This window comes from Pristiophorus japonicus, chromosome 12 (assembly GCF_044704955.1).
Source record: "Pristiophorus japonicus isolate sPriJap1 chromosome 12, sPriJap1.hap1, whole genome shotgun sequence".
Classification (NCBI taxonomy): Eukaryota; Metazoa; Chordata; class Chondrichthyes; family Pristiophoridae; genus Pristiophorus; species Pristiophorus japonicus.
Window position 1 is genome coordinate 71,772,216 of NC_091988.1, and position 14,523 is coordinate 71,786,738.

The 14,523-nt window shown below is 50.8% G+C and overlaps 1 protein-coding gene across 1 annotated transcript in view; it reads right to left on the bottom strand.

The window, feature by feature from the left end:
* Positions 1-5,220: 5,220 nt before the first annotated feature.
* Positions 5,221-14,523, bottom strand: part of LOC139276780 (uncharacterized) — a 158,503-nt gene continuing 149,200 nt past the window's right edge. Inside the window, exons 21-23 of the mRNA XM_070894784.1 lie at positions 10,837-11,005; positions 9,510-9,711; positions 5,221-5,316 (exon numbers count right to left, since the gene is read on the bottom strand). Of these exons, the coding sequence (XP_070750885.1) occupies positions 9,525-9,711; positions 10,837-11,005 (356 nt within the window). The 3' untranslated portion in view covers positions 5,221-5,316; positions 9,510-9,524. The remainder of the gene's footprint in view (positions 5,317-9,509; positions 9,712-10,836; positions 11,006-14,523) is intronic.

Consider the following 14,523-nt stretch of genomic DNA (forward strand, 5'->3'; position numbering starts at 1 on the left):
GGTGGGGTTGGGGAGGTGGGTAGGTGGGGTTGGGGATATGGGGAGAAGGTGGGTTGAGGGATCTGGGGAGAAGGTGGATCGGTGGGGTTGGGGGATGAGGGGAGAAGGTGGGGTTGGGGATATGGGAAGAACGTGGGTCAGTGGGATTGGAGATATGGGGAGAAGGTGAGTGGATGAGGTAGAGGGGCATGAGGAGAGGGTGGGGTTGAGGAATATGGGGAGAAGGTGGGTACGTAGGTTTGAGGAATATGAGGAGAAGGTGCTGAGGTGAATTTCTTTGAATAGTCCCTTAACATCCTGCCAAACCAGGCCTTGAATAAATATTTATTTAAAGGGCAGCACCTCCGATAAAGCCTCCAAACCCACCACTTCCATCTCCACCTCGAAGGTCAAGGTCAACAGGTGCATGGAACACCACCACCTCCAGGTTCCCCTCCAAGTCACACAGCATCCTGACCTGGAAATATATCGCCGTTCTTTCATCGTCGCTGGGTTAAAATCCTGGAACTCCCTCCCCATCACCACACGGACTGCAGTGGTTCAAGAAGGTGGCTCACCACCACCTTCTCAAGGGCAAATAAGGATGGGCAATAAATGCCAACCTTTGTGGTGATGCCCATATCCCCATAAAATGCACTGGGAGTGGCTGCCTGGACTACACGCTCAAGTCTCTGGAATGGGGTTTGAACCTACAACCTTCTCACTCAGAAGGGACTATGCTACCAATTGAGGCAAGTTAATGCTTGAGAATACCTGCTCGTACTGACTATAAATTCCACCAAATGCTTTCTTTTTTAAGTGTCATAATGATATGCAAATAGCTGCTGAACGATCATATTGTGACATGAGATTCATGACTTAATGAATTGGTTAAAAGGACAGTCATGAGTTATTGGCCTTGTTTAACGATCTGATCCAGATAAAGCGACTGTCAGTGAACATGATACAAGTAATGGTAAATAATTAATCACAGTAACCAGGTCTGCAGCCAAGTTTTACTGTCAGTCCTTGGGCATCAAGAAAAATCAACGAATGCTTGTTTCTGATTCACGTATCATCAAACGTTCCAGCTGTCAGTGTTTTAGCTGCTCCCGGTCTGACAGCTCCTCGATTTTAAAATTCTCATCCTTGTTTTCGAATCCTTCCATGGCCTCGCCCCTCCCTATCTCTGTAATCTCCTCCAGCCTCACAACCCAAGATGCACTGCAGCAACGCGGCAAGGCTTCTTCGGCAGCACCTCCCAAACCCGCGACCTCTACAACCTAGAAGGACAAGGGCAGCAGGTGCATGAGAACACCACCGCCTCCACGTTCCCCTCCAAGTCACACACCATCCTGACTTGGAAATATATCGGCCGTTCCTTCATCGTCGCTGGGTCAAAACCCTGGAACTCACTCCCCAACAGCACTGTGGGAGCACCTTCACCACACAGACTGCAGCGATTCAAGAAGGCAGCTCACCACCACCTTCTCAAGGGCAATTAGGGATCGGGATGGGCAATAACTGATGGGCCTTGCCAGTGACACCCACATCCCATGAATTAATATACCACCCCTCACCCCCACACTGCCCCCCCATCCCCCCGAGATCTCTGCACTCCTCCAATTCTGCCCACTTGAGGATCCCCGATTTCACTAGCTCCACCATTGGCGACCGTGCCTTCAGCTGCCTGGGCCCCAAGCTCTAGAATTCCCTCCCTAAAACTCTCTACATCAGCAACAACAACTTGTATTTTTATAGTGACTTTAACGTAGTGAAATGTCCCAAGGCGCTTCACGGGAGTATTATGCAACAAAAAATTTAACACCGTACCGCACAAGGATACATTAGGGCAGGTGTCCGAAAGCTTGGTCAAAGAGGTAGGTTTTAAGGAGCGTCTTGAAGGAGGAATGTGAGGTAGGGAGGCGGAGAGGTTTAGGCACGGAAATTGGCAAATTGGCTGCTGCGTTTCCTGCATTACAACAATGACTACACTCCAAAAACGTGCTGCATTGGCTGTAAAGCGCTTTGGGACATCCTGAGGTCGTGAAAGGCGCTATAGAAATGCAAATTCTTTTCTCAGTCTTTCTATCGTGCTTCTGGTTACATCAATCAGCTGTTTTTTCATAGATTTACTAACAGCAGTGGAACACTGTGACGTATTTCCACAGGTGGGTTGGCCACACGTCACTGTGTGGAACCGACTAATCCAGGAAGTGACCAAGATTTTCCACACCTTACACACACACCAAGCTCGGGTTAGAGAGCAGGGCGACTGAAACACAGGGTTTTCATTCAAAATTCAGTCCATATATTAATGATCTTTTTAATGGGGCTCAGCTAGGTTCCTACTTTACATTTTACATTCTTTATCCACTCTGTGTTGCCTGCAGTTGGAGGACAGACGTGTGCACACGCATATACAGGTACATACATAGAATCATAGAAATTTACAGCACGGATGAAGGCCATTTCGGCCCATTGTGTCCGCACCGGCCGACCGAGACCTACCCAGCCTAATCCACTTTCCAGCTCTTGGTCCGTAGCCCTGTAGGTTACGACACTTCAGGTGCACATCCAAGTACTTTTTAAATGTGGTGAGGGTTTCTGCCTCTACCATCCTTTCAGGCAGTGAGTTCCAGACCCCCACCACCCTCTGCATGAAGACATTTCCCCTCAAATCCCCTCTAAACCTCCTGCGAATTACTTTAAATCTATGCCCCCTGGTTGTTGACCCTCTGCTAAGAGAAATAGATCTTCCTGTCCACTTTAATTTTATAATTTTATACACCTCAATAAGGTCTCTCCTCAGCCACCTCTGTTCCATGTGCAAAAAAGAAAAGAAAGACTTGCATTTCCATAGCGCCTTTCACCAGCAGTGGATGTCCCAAAGCACTTTACAGCCAATGAAGTAAATTTTGAAGTGTGGTCACTGTTGTAAAGTGGTAAACATGGCAGCCAATGTGCGCACAGCAAGATCCCACAATCTCTCCATCTCAGGGTCAGTCTGGTGGTCTGGCCAACCCCTGTAGACAGCAACGTGATAATGACCAGATAATCTGTTTTAGCGATGTTGATTTAGGGATAAATATTGGCCCAGGACACCGGGGAGAATGCCCCTGCTCTTCGTCAAAATAGAATCATAGAATGGTTACAGCACAGAAGGAAGTCATTCAGCCCGTCAGGCCCGTGCCGGCTCTCCGCAAGAGCACTTCAGCCAGTCCCACTCCCCCGCCCTTTCTCCGTAGCCCTAAAAATTTCTCTCCTTCAGGTACTTATCCAACCCTGTTTTGAGTCTGCCTCCACCACCCTTTCAGGCAGTGCGTTCCAGATCCTAACCACTCGCTGCGTTAAAAACTTTGTTCTTCTGTCACCTTTGGTTCTACTCCCAATCATCTTAAATCTGTGTCCTCTGGTTCTTGACCCTTGCGCCAATGAGAACAGTTTCCCTCTATCTACTCTTTCTAGACCCCTCATAATTTTGAAAATAGTGCCATGGGATCTTTTATGTCCACCTGAGAAAGCCGACGGGATTTGGGTTTAATATCTCAGCTGAAAGACGGCACCTCCGACAGTGCAGCACTCCCTCAATACTGCCCCTCCGACAGTGCAGCACTCCCTCAATACTGCCCCTCTGACAGTGCAGCACATCCTCAATACTGCCCCTCCGACAGTGGAGCGCTCCCTCAATACTGCCCCTCCGACAGTGCAGCGCTCCCTCAATACTGCCCCTCCGACAGTGGAGCGCTCCCTCAATACTGCCCCTCCAACAGCGCAGCGCTCCCTTAGTACTGCCCTTCCAACAGCGCAGCGCTCCCTTAGTACTGCCCCTCCGACAGTGCAGCACTCCCTCAGTACTGCCACTCCGACAGTGCAGCGCTCCTTCAGTACTGCCCCTCCAACAGTGCAGTGCTCCCTCAGTACTGCACTAGAGTGTCAGCCTGGATCTTTTTGCTCAAGTCTCTGGAGTGGTACTTGAATGCACAACCTTCTGGCTCAGAGCCTAGAGTGCTACCCACTGAGCCATGGCTGACATGGTTGAGTGCGTCTGTGCACGTGGATGTAAACACACAGACACGCACTTGAAGCGAACACAAGAATTAGGAGCAGGAGTAGGCCATACGGCCCCTCGAGCCTGCTCCACCATGCAATAGGATCATGGCTGATCATCGACCTCAATTCCACTTTCCCGCCTGATCCCCATATCCCTCGATTCCCCTAGAGTCCAAAAATCTGTCGATCGCAGCCTTGAATATACTCAACAATTCAGCATCCACAGCCCTCTGGCATAGAGAATTGTAAAGATTCACAACCCTTCTGAGTGAAGAAATTCCTCCTCATCTCAGTCCTAAATGGCCGAACCCTTATCCTGAGACTGTGATCCCTGGTTCTATACTCCACAGCCAGGGGAAACAACCATTCAGCATCTACTGTCAATCCCCCTCAGAATCTTATGTTTCAATGAGATCGCCTCTCATTCTTCTAAACTCCAGAGAGTATAGGCCCAATCTGCTCAATCACTCCTCACCAGATAGCCCTCTCATCCCAGGGATCAGTCTAGGGAACAGAAACTGGCCTTTCATATCTGGGACCTGGATTTAAATTCAGCCCAGGCTAAAGGGTCGAGAGACCCTGCTGTCTGCTGTCTGTGAGGGCCCTCTGGGCAATGGGTTTAGCAATCTCAGCCCACTGCTCAGTGCGCATGGAACTTGGCTCTAATTGGCACACTCACTCAGTTAAACCCAAGGTGTGGGAAATAGAAAAATTGCTGTTCTGGTGTTGTCTGAGGCTGGTAAAGTGTAGAGGGAGCTTTACTCTGTATCTAACCCCATGCTGTACCTGCCCTGGGAGTGTTTGATGGGACAGTGTAGAGGGAGCTTTACTCTGTATCTAACCCCGTGCTGTACCTGCCCTGGGAGTGTTTGATGGGACAGTGTAGAGGGAGCTTTACTCTGTATCTAACCCGTGCTGTACCTGCCCTGGGAGTGTTTGATGGGACAGTGTAGAGGGAGCTTTCCTCTGTATCTAACCCATGCTGTACCTGCCCTGGGAGTGTTTGATGGGACAGTGTAGAGGGAGCTTTCCTCTGTATCTAACCCCATGCTGTACCTGCCCTGGGAGTGTTTGATACTGGGTGCCTGAAATGAGAAAGTGTTTTGGAGCCATTTAAAAATAAAACAGGTTCACAACTGCAAAATAATCACGCGTGTAAAGAAAGTGAAACTGAATGAGAGCCTCCTTTATTTCAATCATTAAATAGATGCAGTGTTTTACTTTCCACGTTGCACAGCCTCTGGCGATTCTAGATCTGGCGCCTTTCTCTCAAGCCGCAGGAAGCTGAAAAGCAAATGAAGTGTTTGAGTTTAGTTTGGGTCGGAGTGATGCTATTTCCCGTTCAGTCCCTTGTGTCGGCAGTCACGCCTCCCCAAAGCCAGTGCACTGGTGCAAAAGGTCATCTGAAAGTGTAACGGAACGCTGGCTGTTATCTCGTGGGGTGGAAGTTACATAACAGTTGTACAGAGCTTTGGTCAGGCCACAGCTGGAGTAACTGGGCTCAGTTCTGGGCCCGCACCTCAGGGAGGATATACTGGCCTTGGAGGGGGAGCAGTGCAGAATGATACCCGGGGCTGAAAGGTTTCGATAACAGATCGCCAGAACTGGAGCCAGTGTGTAGGATCATCATATTAAAAGCAGTCAGGAAGAGACAGCAGAGGCACTGTTTACTTGTATACAGCAATTCATTAGAAAAGAGAATCGTGCCAGAGGACTGGCGGACAGCTATGTGTGATTCCTGTATTGACAAAGGGAGATTGAACATGTCCCAGAACCCTGATTAGTTTATCGACAGATAATGGAAACTTTACTCGAAGATGTAATTGAAAAACATCCAGAAACTGGAAATATAATCACTGTTTGTTTGCACGGAGACCGTTGTAAACTTCTGCGCAGGCGTGCGGTATACGAAGGCTGCACGCGCTCGGTACCAAGCAGTGCCGTCGCTGCGGCCTGAATCCTGCTGTCCTCGGCTCTGTGCGGAGAAGGTCAGGATCCATGGGTGGCCGGGGGCGAGGGGGTGGAGAGAGAGAGGAGATTGAAATGTTGAGGGGGAGAGGGAGAGGAGGGGAGGAGCGAGGAGATTGGAGAGGGAGGAGATTGAACTGGGAGAGCGAGGAGATGATTGGGGAGGTGGGGTGGGGTGGGGTGGGGGGAGAGGAGATCAGAGGGGTGGGGGAGAGGAGATCAGGAGATTGGGGGGGTGAGGAGATCAGGAGATTGGGGGGGAGAGGAGGAGGGAGCGGAGGGGTGGGGGAGAGGAGATCACAAAATTGGGGGGGGAGAGGAGGAGTAGGCGGAGGTCAAGAACACGAGTGGTGGGGGGGTCGGTAAAGAGTACGGAGAGCACAGTGGGGACGGGGGAAGAACGTTTCCAGATCTGAAGGGGGTGGAGGGGGTGAGACCGAGAACGTGATCCAGACGGTAAGACAGATCACGATCTTCCAAACCCCTTCCCCTTTACACACACACCACTTTCTCCCCCTCCTCCCCCTACCTGGCTGATTTCACGGAAAGCTCGGGCAAATGACATCATTGCAGTGGACAGTCATTATTCATTTTATACACAATAAACCTGTTAACAATCTGTGCCACACACACAATGCTCTATCTATGGTCGGGCGGGGGGAATGTCAGGAACATGTTGGGGAGGGAAAGTCAGGAAACCGGGGTGGGGGGGGAGGGAAGATCAGGAACTTGTTTGCGGAGAGGGAGAAGATCCTAACCTGCGAGCGAAAGTTCTGCTTGTTTTCTGTGAGCTCTGTCTGGAGCCTGGCAGTCAGAATGGATGGCTTGAATTAAACATTGCAAATTACTTGATTGCTTAGGCAGTCAGGATCTAATTACACATTCCAGATAAACTGCCAGGGGTGCCTTGTCTTCCAAGGGGACCAATCAGAAATCTGGTCTTATCCTCCAAGGGATCAATCAGAAATGTGGTGTTGCAAATAGATGCGACTATATATAATAGTCTGCACGGATTTCAAAAGGGAATGTCATGCTTGACGAACCTTATTGAATTCTTTGAAGAATTAAGAGTAGACAAGGGTAATGCAGTAGGTGTAATATATTTGGATTTTCGAAAGGCCTGCGATAAGATACTGCACAGTAGACTCATGACTAAAGTGACATGTGGAGTCAGGGGACAGACAGCAGAGTGGATAGTAAGCTGGTGACTAAATAGAAAACAGAGAGTAGGAGTTAAGGGCAGCTGGTCAGACTGGCAAAAGGTGGGAAGTGGTGTTCCACAGGGATCACTGCTGGGATCACTGTTGTTCACTGTAATGTATTTGCTTCATGGGTTCTTTGCTTAAGAATTCATAGCAACATATTGCTATTAAGAACTAGTTGGTTTATTAACAAAGGTTTAACAATCACACTACACATTACCAGTTCATCCACAACTGCATACCTCATTGTGGGTGGCCTTGACCCAACTGGCTGGGGTTTTATTGAATCTTGTGAAGATCACGTGACTGGCTAAGCCATTCACAATGTAACAGCTCTACAACTATTTGAAGCATACAATTAACAATGTGCCTCCCTTGGGGCACAATGAGTAACAAACCGAATAAATCAAATTAAAATTTGGTTGCTGGGGGTGATGATGCACTCCAGTCCCTCCGGCGCCCATCTCTCGCGCGAGTGTACCGGTGGACACCAACAACTCCACAACTCTTTTGGGGGGTACAAAATAAACATTAGATCGAGTGCCCCCCGATCTGGGGGACACTCTAGACACTTATAACTGCCCTCTTTTTTTGTTGTTTTTTTTTTGTGTTTTTTTTTCCTTTTGTGATTTTTTTTTGGGGCATTAAAATCATATAATTTACAAGTGCCGCCTATAAAAGGGGAGGGGGACAATAAAACCTGGCAATTAAAACAAATTAAACTTCAAAATATAAAATCAAATTAAAATTTGGTTGCCGGGGGTGATGATGTACTCCAGTCCCTCCAGCGCCCACCTCTCGCGGAAGGCCGCGAGCGTACCGGTGGGCACCGCGTACTCCATCTCCAGGGACACCCTGGCTCGGATGTAACCACGGAAGAGAGGCAGGCGGTCGGGCTGAACGACCCCCTCAACTGCCCGCTGCCTGGACCGGCTGATGGCACCCTTGGCCGTGCCCAGGAGCAGTCCTACGAGGAGGCCCTCGGACCTACCCGCTCCCCTCCACACAGGATGCCCAAAGATCAGGAGTGTGGGACTGAAGTGCAACCAGAAATTGAGGAGCAGCCCTTTAAATAATGGAACAGGGGCTGCAACCTCGTACATTCGATAAAAACGTGGAAATTGCAGGCAGCCTGGGAGCCCGTGAACCGACTTAAAAATTTATTGCACGGGACTGCTCCGTGCACCACCCTCCAGGCTAAGTCCCCAATAAATAGTGGGAGGACTCCCGTGTAGCGTGCACCAACAGCTCCACAACTCTTTTTGAGGGAGACAAAATAAACATTAAATCAAGTGCCCCCCGATTTGGGGGACACTCCAAACATTTTTCAGGGCCTTTTTTGTGTGCTTTTTTTTTGGGCACTAAATCATATTTTTTTTCAAGTGCCCCCTATAAAAGGGGAGGGGGACACTAAAACTGGCATTTAAAATAAATTAGACTTTAAAACATATAAAATCAAATTAAAATTTGATTGCCGGGGGTAATGATGCACTCCAGTCCCTCCGGTGCCCACCTCTCGCGGAAGGCCGCGAGCGTACCGATGGACACCGTGTGCTCCATCTCCAAGGACACCCTGGCGCGGATGTACGCGCGGAAGAGAGGCAGGCAGTCGGGCTGAACGACCCCCTCGACCGCCTGCTGCCTGGACCGGCTGATGGCGCCCTTGGCCGTGCCCAGGAGCAGTCCTACGAGGAGGCCCTCGGACCTACCCGCTCCCCTCCGCACAGGGTGCCCAGAGATCAGGATTGTGGGACTGAAGTGCAACCAGAATTTCAGGAGCAGCCCCTTTAAATAGTGGAACAGGGGCTGCAACCTCGCACATTCCATAAAAACATGGAACACGGACTCTTCCAGACCGCAGAAATTGCAGGCGGCCTGGGAGCCCGTGAACCGACTTAAAAATTTATTGCACGGGACTGCTCCGTGCACCACCCTCCAGACCAAGTCCCCGATAAATAGTGGGAGGACTCCCGCGTAGAGAGCACCAACAGCTCCACAAACCTGTCAGCATACTCACAGGTGCAAACATTACATTCACAATTTCTATTAATGATCGGAACTTGGGAATCAGAAGTACAATTTCAAAATTTGCAGACAACACTAATTTGAGAGATGTACTTAATACAAAGGAAGATTGCAAAACAGAGAGGTTTAGGGAGGGAATTCCGTAGCTTAGGGCCCAGGCAGCTGAAGGCACGGCCGCCAATGGTGGAGCGATAGAAATCGGGGGATAGTGGGGCTGGAAGAGGTTACAGAGATAGGGAGGGGGGAGGCCATGGAGGGATTTGAACACTCTTTACTTCATACCTGACATTCAGCTGGTCATTTCAAGGGGATACAGGTGGTCGTTGTGGATGGGGTGTAGACTTTCCTCTCAATCAGCCTGGGCCCGTGCTTCGTGAACGGGAGCTTGTAGTTCGGGAACCGTTCCTTCAGCAGCCTCTCCTCCAGTGGGGTTGGCACAGGCATCTTAGGTGGAGCATAGGTGTCCCTCACCACAACATACATGCTGGGGAAACACAACAAGAAGGTTGGCCTTCGATAGCCATCAGGGCCAAGGAAGAACCCTGCCCTCCCAGACCCTTCCTCGCCCCTTCCTCCATCCTCCCCATCTCCCTCACCCCTTCCCCTCACCCTGCCCGCCCGACCCTTCCTCGCTCCCTCCTCCACCCTCCCCCTCGCCCTGCCCCCCGACCCTTCCTCGCCCCTCCCTCCATCCTCCCCATCTCCCTCACCCTGCCCGCCCGACCCTTCCTCGTTCCCGCCTCCACCCTCCCCCCTCCCCCTCGCCCTGCCCCCTGATCCTTCCTCGCCCCTCCCTCCGTCCTCCCCGTCTTCCTCACCCCTTCCCCTCGCCCTGCCCTCCCCGACCCTTCCTCACCCCTCCCTCCGCCCTCCCCGTCTCCCTCACCCTTTTCCTCGCCCTGCCCCCCGACCCTTCCTCGCTACCCCCTCCATCCTAGCCCCTCCCCCTCACCCCTTGCCCTGTCCCTCCTCCACCCTCACCTCTCCCCCTCGCCCTGCCCCCCGGCCCTTCCTCGCTCCCTCCTCCACCCTCCCCCCTCACCCTCACCCCTTCCCCTCGCCCTGCCCCCCGACCCTTCCCAGCTCCCCCCTCCCCCTCACCCCTTCCCCTCATCCCGCCCCCCCCCGACCCTTCCTCGCTCCATCCTCCACCTTTCCACCTTCCCCCTCACCCTTGCCCCTCCTCGTCTCCACACTCCTTGCCTTCGCCCCTTTCCTTTGCCCTGCCCCCCTTGCCCCTCCTCCCCCTCGCCCCTCCCCGTCCCCCCTTCCTCCCCCTCACCACTTCCCCTCGCACTACCCCCCTCGCCCCTAATTCCCCTCGCCACTTCCTCCACTCTCCCCATCCTCCTCGCCCTGCCCCCTTACCCCTTCCTCCCCTCGCCCCTTCCTCCTTCCTTTCCCCAGCCCCTCTCCTCCTCCGTATCTGCCAACTCACCATCCGCTCTCCCCAACCCCACCACCCCTCTCCTATTCCCACCTCCCGCCAATACCCCCTCCCCTTCCTACTCCCACACCCCACTCCTGCTGATCTCCCCTCCCACATATCCCTCCCCCACTCCCCCGGCACAGTTCACAAGCCGTTAGCAACTGCGGAGAATCAGCTGACCGGTTCTGGGGATCCTCCGGTAGAGCGGGCTGACCGGGGGCTGTGGGTTTTCCAGCCAGCGGTGGAAATGGCGGGAACGCCAGCGACATCGGGTATGGTACCCTCCTGCAAAGGCGGCTGGTGAGAGGCTGGGGGCAGCTCTGGATAATCGAAGTAGACGTTTTATCCACTGGAAGCAAAGAGTCATCGGTCAGTCACGGTGCGGCCGCAGTACTTGGAGTTTATTCAAGAACAACAATTTGCATTTATTTAGCGCCTTTCATGTCACAAACACATCCCCAAGGTGCCTCACAGAAGTGGTACGAAAGAAAAGCTAATTGAAATGTATAAAGTTCTAAGAGGGCTTGACTGGGTAGATGCAGGGAGGATATTTCCCCGGGCTGGGGAGTCTAGAACCAGGGATCACAGTTTCAGGATAAGGGATCGGCCATTTAGGACTGAGATGAGGAGAAACTTCTTCACTCAGAGGGTGGTGAATCTTTGGAATTCTCTACTCCAGAGGGCTATGGAGGCTCAGTCTTTGAGTATATTCAAGACAGAGATCGATAGATTTTTCGACTCTAGGGGAATCAAGGGATATGGGGATCGAGCTGGAAAGTGGAGTTGAGGTCGAAGTTCAGCCATGATCTTATTGAATGGCGGAGCAGGCTCGAGGGGCCCTATGGCCGACTACTGCTCCTAATTCTTATGTTTCTTAATTTAATCCTTTAGCGAATCCAATCACACCACAGGCTAAACATCCTCCAGCATTCCCTTTGGGGAGCTCTCTTCATTGCCACCTTTGCCCAAGTCACCTTCCTTCTGGTGATGTACAAGTGTTGACCGAGTGAGCTGGGTGAAGGTCATGGGGAGGGCGGGGGGGGGCGCGGGGTGTGGGAGCAGCGGTGTGGGGAGGGGGAATCGCCATCACGGTGCAGCTAATGGATGCCGGTTGCTGCCCCGGGGCCTGGCCGCAGGGCCTACTCCTCCTCTTATTTCTCATGATCTTATGTCCTTAAAAAAAATTTGACACCAAGATATTAGGACAGGCGACCAAAAGGAGCATCTTAAAGGAGGAGAGGCGGAGAGGTTTAGGGAGGGAGTTCCAGAGCTTAGGGCCCAGGCAGCTGAAGGCACAGCCACCGATGGTGGTGGGGCAGGAGGGGTGGGGAGGGAAGGAAATTGGGGATGTGCACGGGGTCAGAATTGGAGGAGCGCAGAGATCGCAGAGGGTGTGGGCAACATTAAATTTAAAGGGACGACACACAACAATAAAAAAATTAGAGGGAACATAGGATTACACAGGATTTACGGCACAGAAACAGATAATTCGGCCCAATCAGTCCATGCCGGCGTTTATGCTCCACTCGAGCCTCCTCCCATCTTTCCTCGTCTAAATCTATCAGCATAACCCTCTATTCCCTTCTCCCTCAGATGTTTGTCCAGCCTCCCCTTAAATGCATCGATACTATTTGCCTCAACCACTCCCTGTGGCAGCGAGTTCCACATTCTCACCACTCTCTGGGTAAAGAAGTTTCTTGTGAATTCCCTATTGGATTCTTGGTGACTATCTTATATTGATGGCCTCTAGTTTTGCTCTTCCCCACAAGTGGAAACATTCTCTCTGTATCCACTCTATCAAATCCTTTCATCATTTTAAAGATCTCTATAAGGTCACTCCTCAGCCTTCTCTTTGTAAGAGAAAAAAGACCCAGCCTGTCCATCCTTTCCTGATCTGTAGACCCTCGAATTTCTGGTATCATCCTTGTAAATCTTCCCTGCACCCTCTCCAGTGCCTCTATATCCTTTTTATAATATGGCGACCAGAACTGTACGCAGTACTGTTTGTAGGGCTGGAGGAGATAACAGAGATAGGGAGGGGGCATGGAGTGATTTGAACACAAGGATGAGAATTTTAAATTGTCATCGTGCTCTGTAACACAGTGAGATGTTCCAGGGGGGCATTCTACTGAGGAAAAGGGGCAGCCACACACACAGAGCAGCGATTGGGGGATGGGGATAGAAGGAGCAGGAAGGGACATATGCAAGGTTTTTTTTAAAAAGGTGAGATCTGTAGTATTTTTCTATTCGTTCATGGGATGTGGGCGTCGCTGGCAAAGCCAGCATTTATTGTCCATCCCTAATTACCCCGAGAAGGTGGTGGTGAGCCGCCTTCTTGAACCGTTGCAGTCCGTGTGGTGATGGTGCTCCCACAGTGCTGTTAGGGAGGGAGTTCCAGGCGGGAGACGTGGGTATGGTTCTTAATGAATACTTTGCGTCTGTTTTCAGAAGAGAGGGGCGATGCAGACATTGCTATTGGGGAGGAGGAGTGTGAAATATTAGATGGAATAAACATAGTGAGAGAGGAGGTATTAATGGGGTTTAGCAGCTCTGGAAGTGAATAAGTCCCCAGGCCCGGATGAAATGTATCCCAGGCTATTAAGTGAAGCAAAAGGGGAAATAGCAGAGGCTCTGACCATCATTTTCCAATCCTCTCTGACTACAGGTGTGGTGCCAGAGGACTGGAGGACTACTAATGTGGTACCCTTGTTTAAGAAGGGAGAAAGTGATAGACCAAATAACTACAGGCCAGTCAGCCTAACCTCTGGTGGGAAAATTATTGGAAAAAATCCTGAAGGACAGGATAAATTTCATTTAGAAAGACACGGATTAATCAAGGACAGTCAGCACGGATTTGTTAAGGGGAGGTTGTGTCTGACGAACTTGATTGAATTTTTGAGGAGGTAACAAGGAGGATCGATGAGGGTAGTGCGTATGATGTAGTGTATCTGGATTTTAGCAAAGCTTTCGATAAGGCTCCACATGGTAGACGGGTCACGAAAGTAAAAGCCCATGGGATCCAGGGCAAAGTGGCAAGTTGGATCCAAAACTGGCTCAAAGGCAGGATGCAGAGGATAATGGTTGATGGGTATTTTTGTAACTGGAAGGCTGTTTCCAGTGGGGTTCGGCAGGGCTCAGTACTAGGTCCCTTGCTTTTTGTGGTATACATCAATAATCTAGACTTGAATATAGGGGGTATGATTAAGAAGTTTGCAGATGATACTAAAATCGGCTGTATAGTTGATAATGAAGAAGAAAGCTGCGGACTGCAGGAAGATATCGATCAAGTGGTCAGGTGAGCAGAACAGTGGCAAATGGAATTTAATCTAGAGAAGTGTGAGATAATGCATTTCGGGAGGGCTAACAAGATAAGGGAATACACATTAAATGGTAGGACACTGAGAAGTGTAGAGGAACAAAGGGACCTGGGAGTGCATGTCCACAGATCCCTGAAGGTAGCAGGCCAGGTAGATAAGGTGGTTAAGAAGGCATACAGAATACTTGCCTTTATTAGCCGAGGCATGGAATACAAGAGCAGGGAGGTTATGCTTGAACTGTATAACACACTAGTTAGGCCGCAGCTAGAGTACTGCTTGCAGTTCTGGTCACCACATTACAGGAAGGACGTGTTTGCACTGGATAGGACACAGAGGAGATTTACGAGGACGTTGCCAGGAATGGGGAATCTTAGCTATGAGGACAGATTGGATAGGCGGGGTTTGTTTTCCTTGGAACAGAGGAGGCTGAGGGGAGACCTCATTGAGGTGTATAACATTATGAGGGGCCTCGATAGAGTGGAAAGCAAGGGCTTATTTCCCTTGGCAGAGACGTCAGCAACCTGTGGGCACAGATTTAAAGTAATTGGGG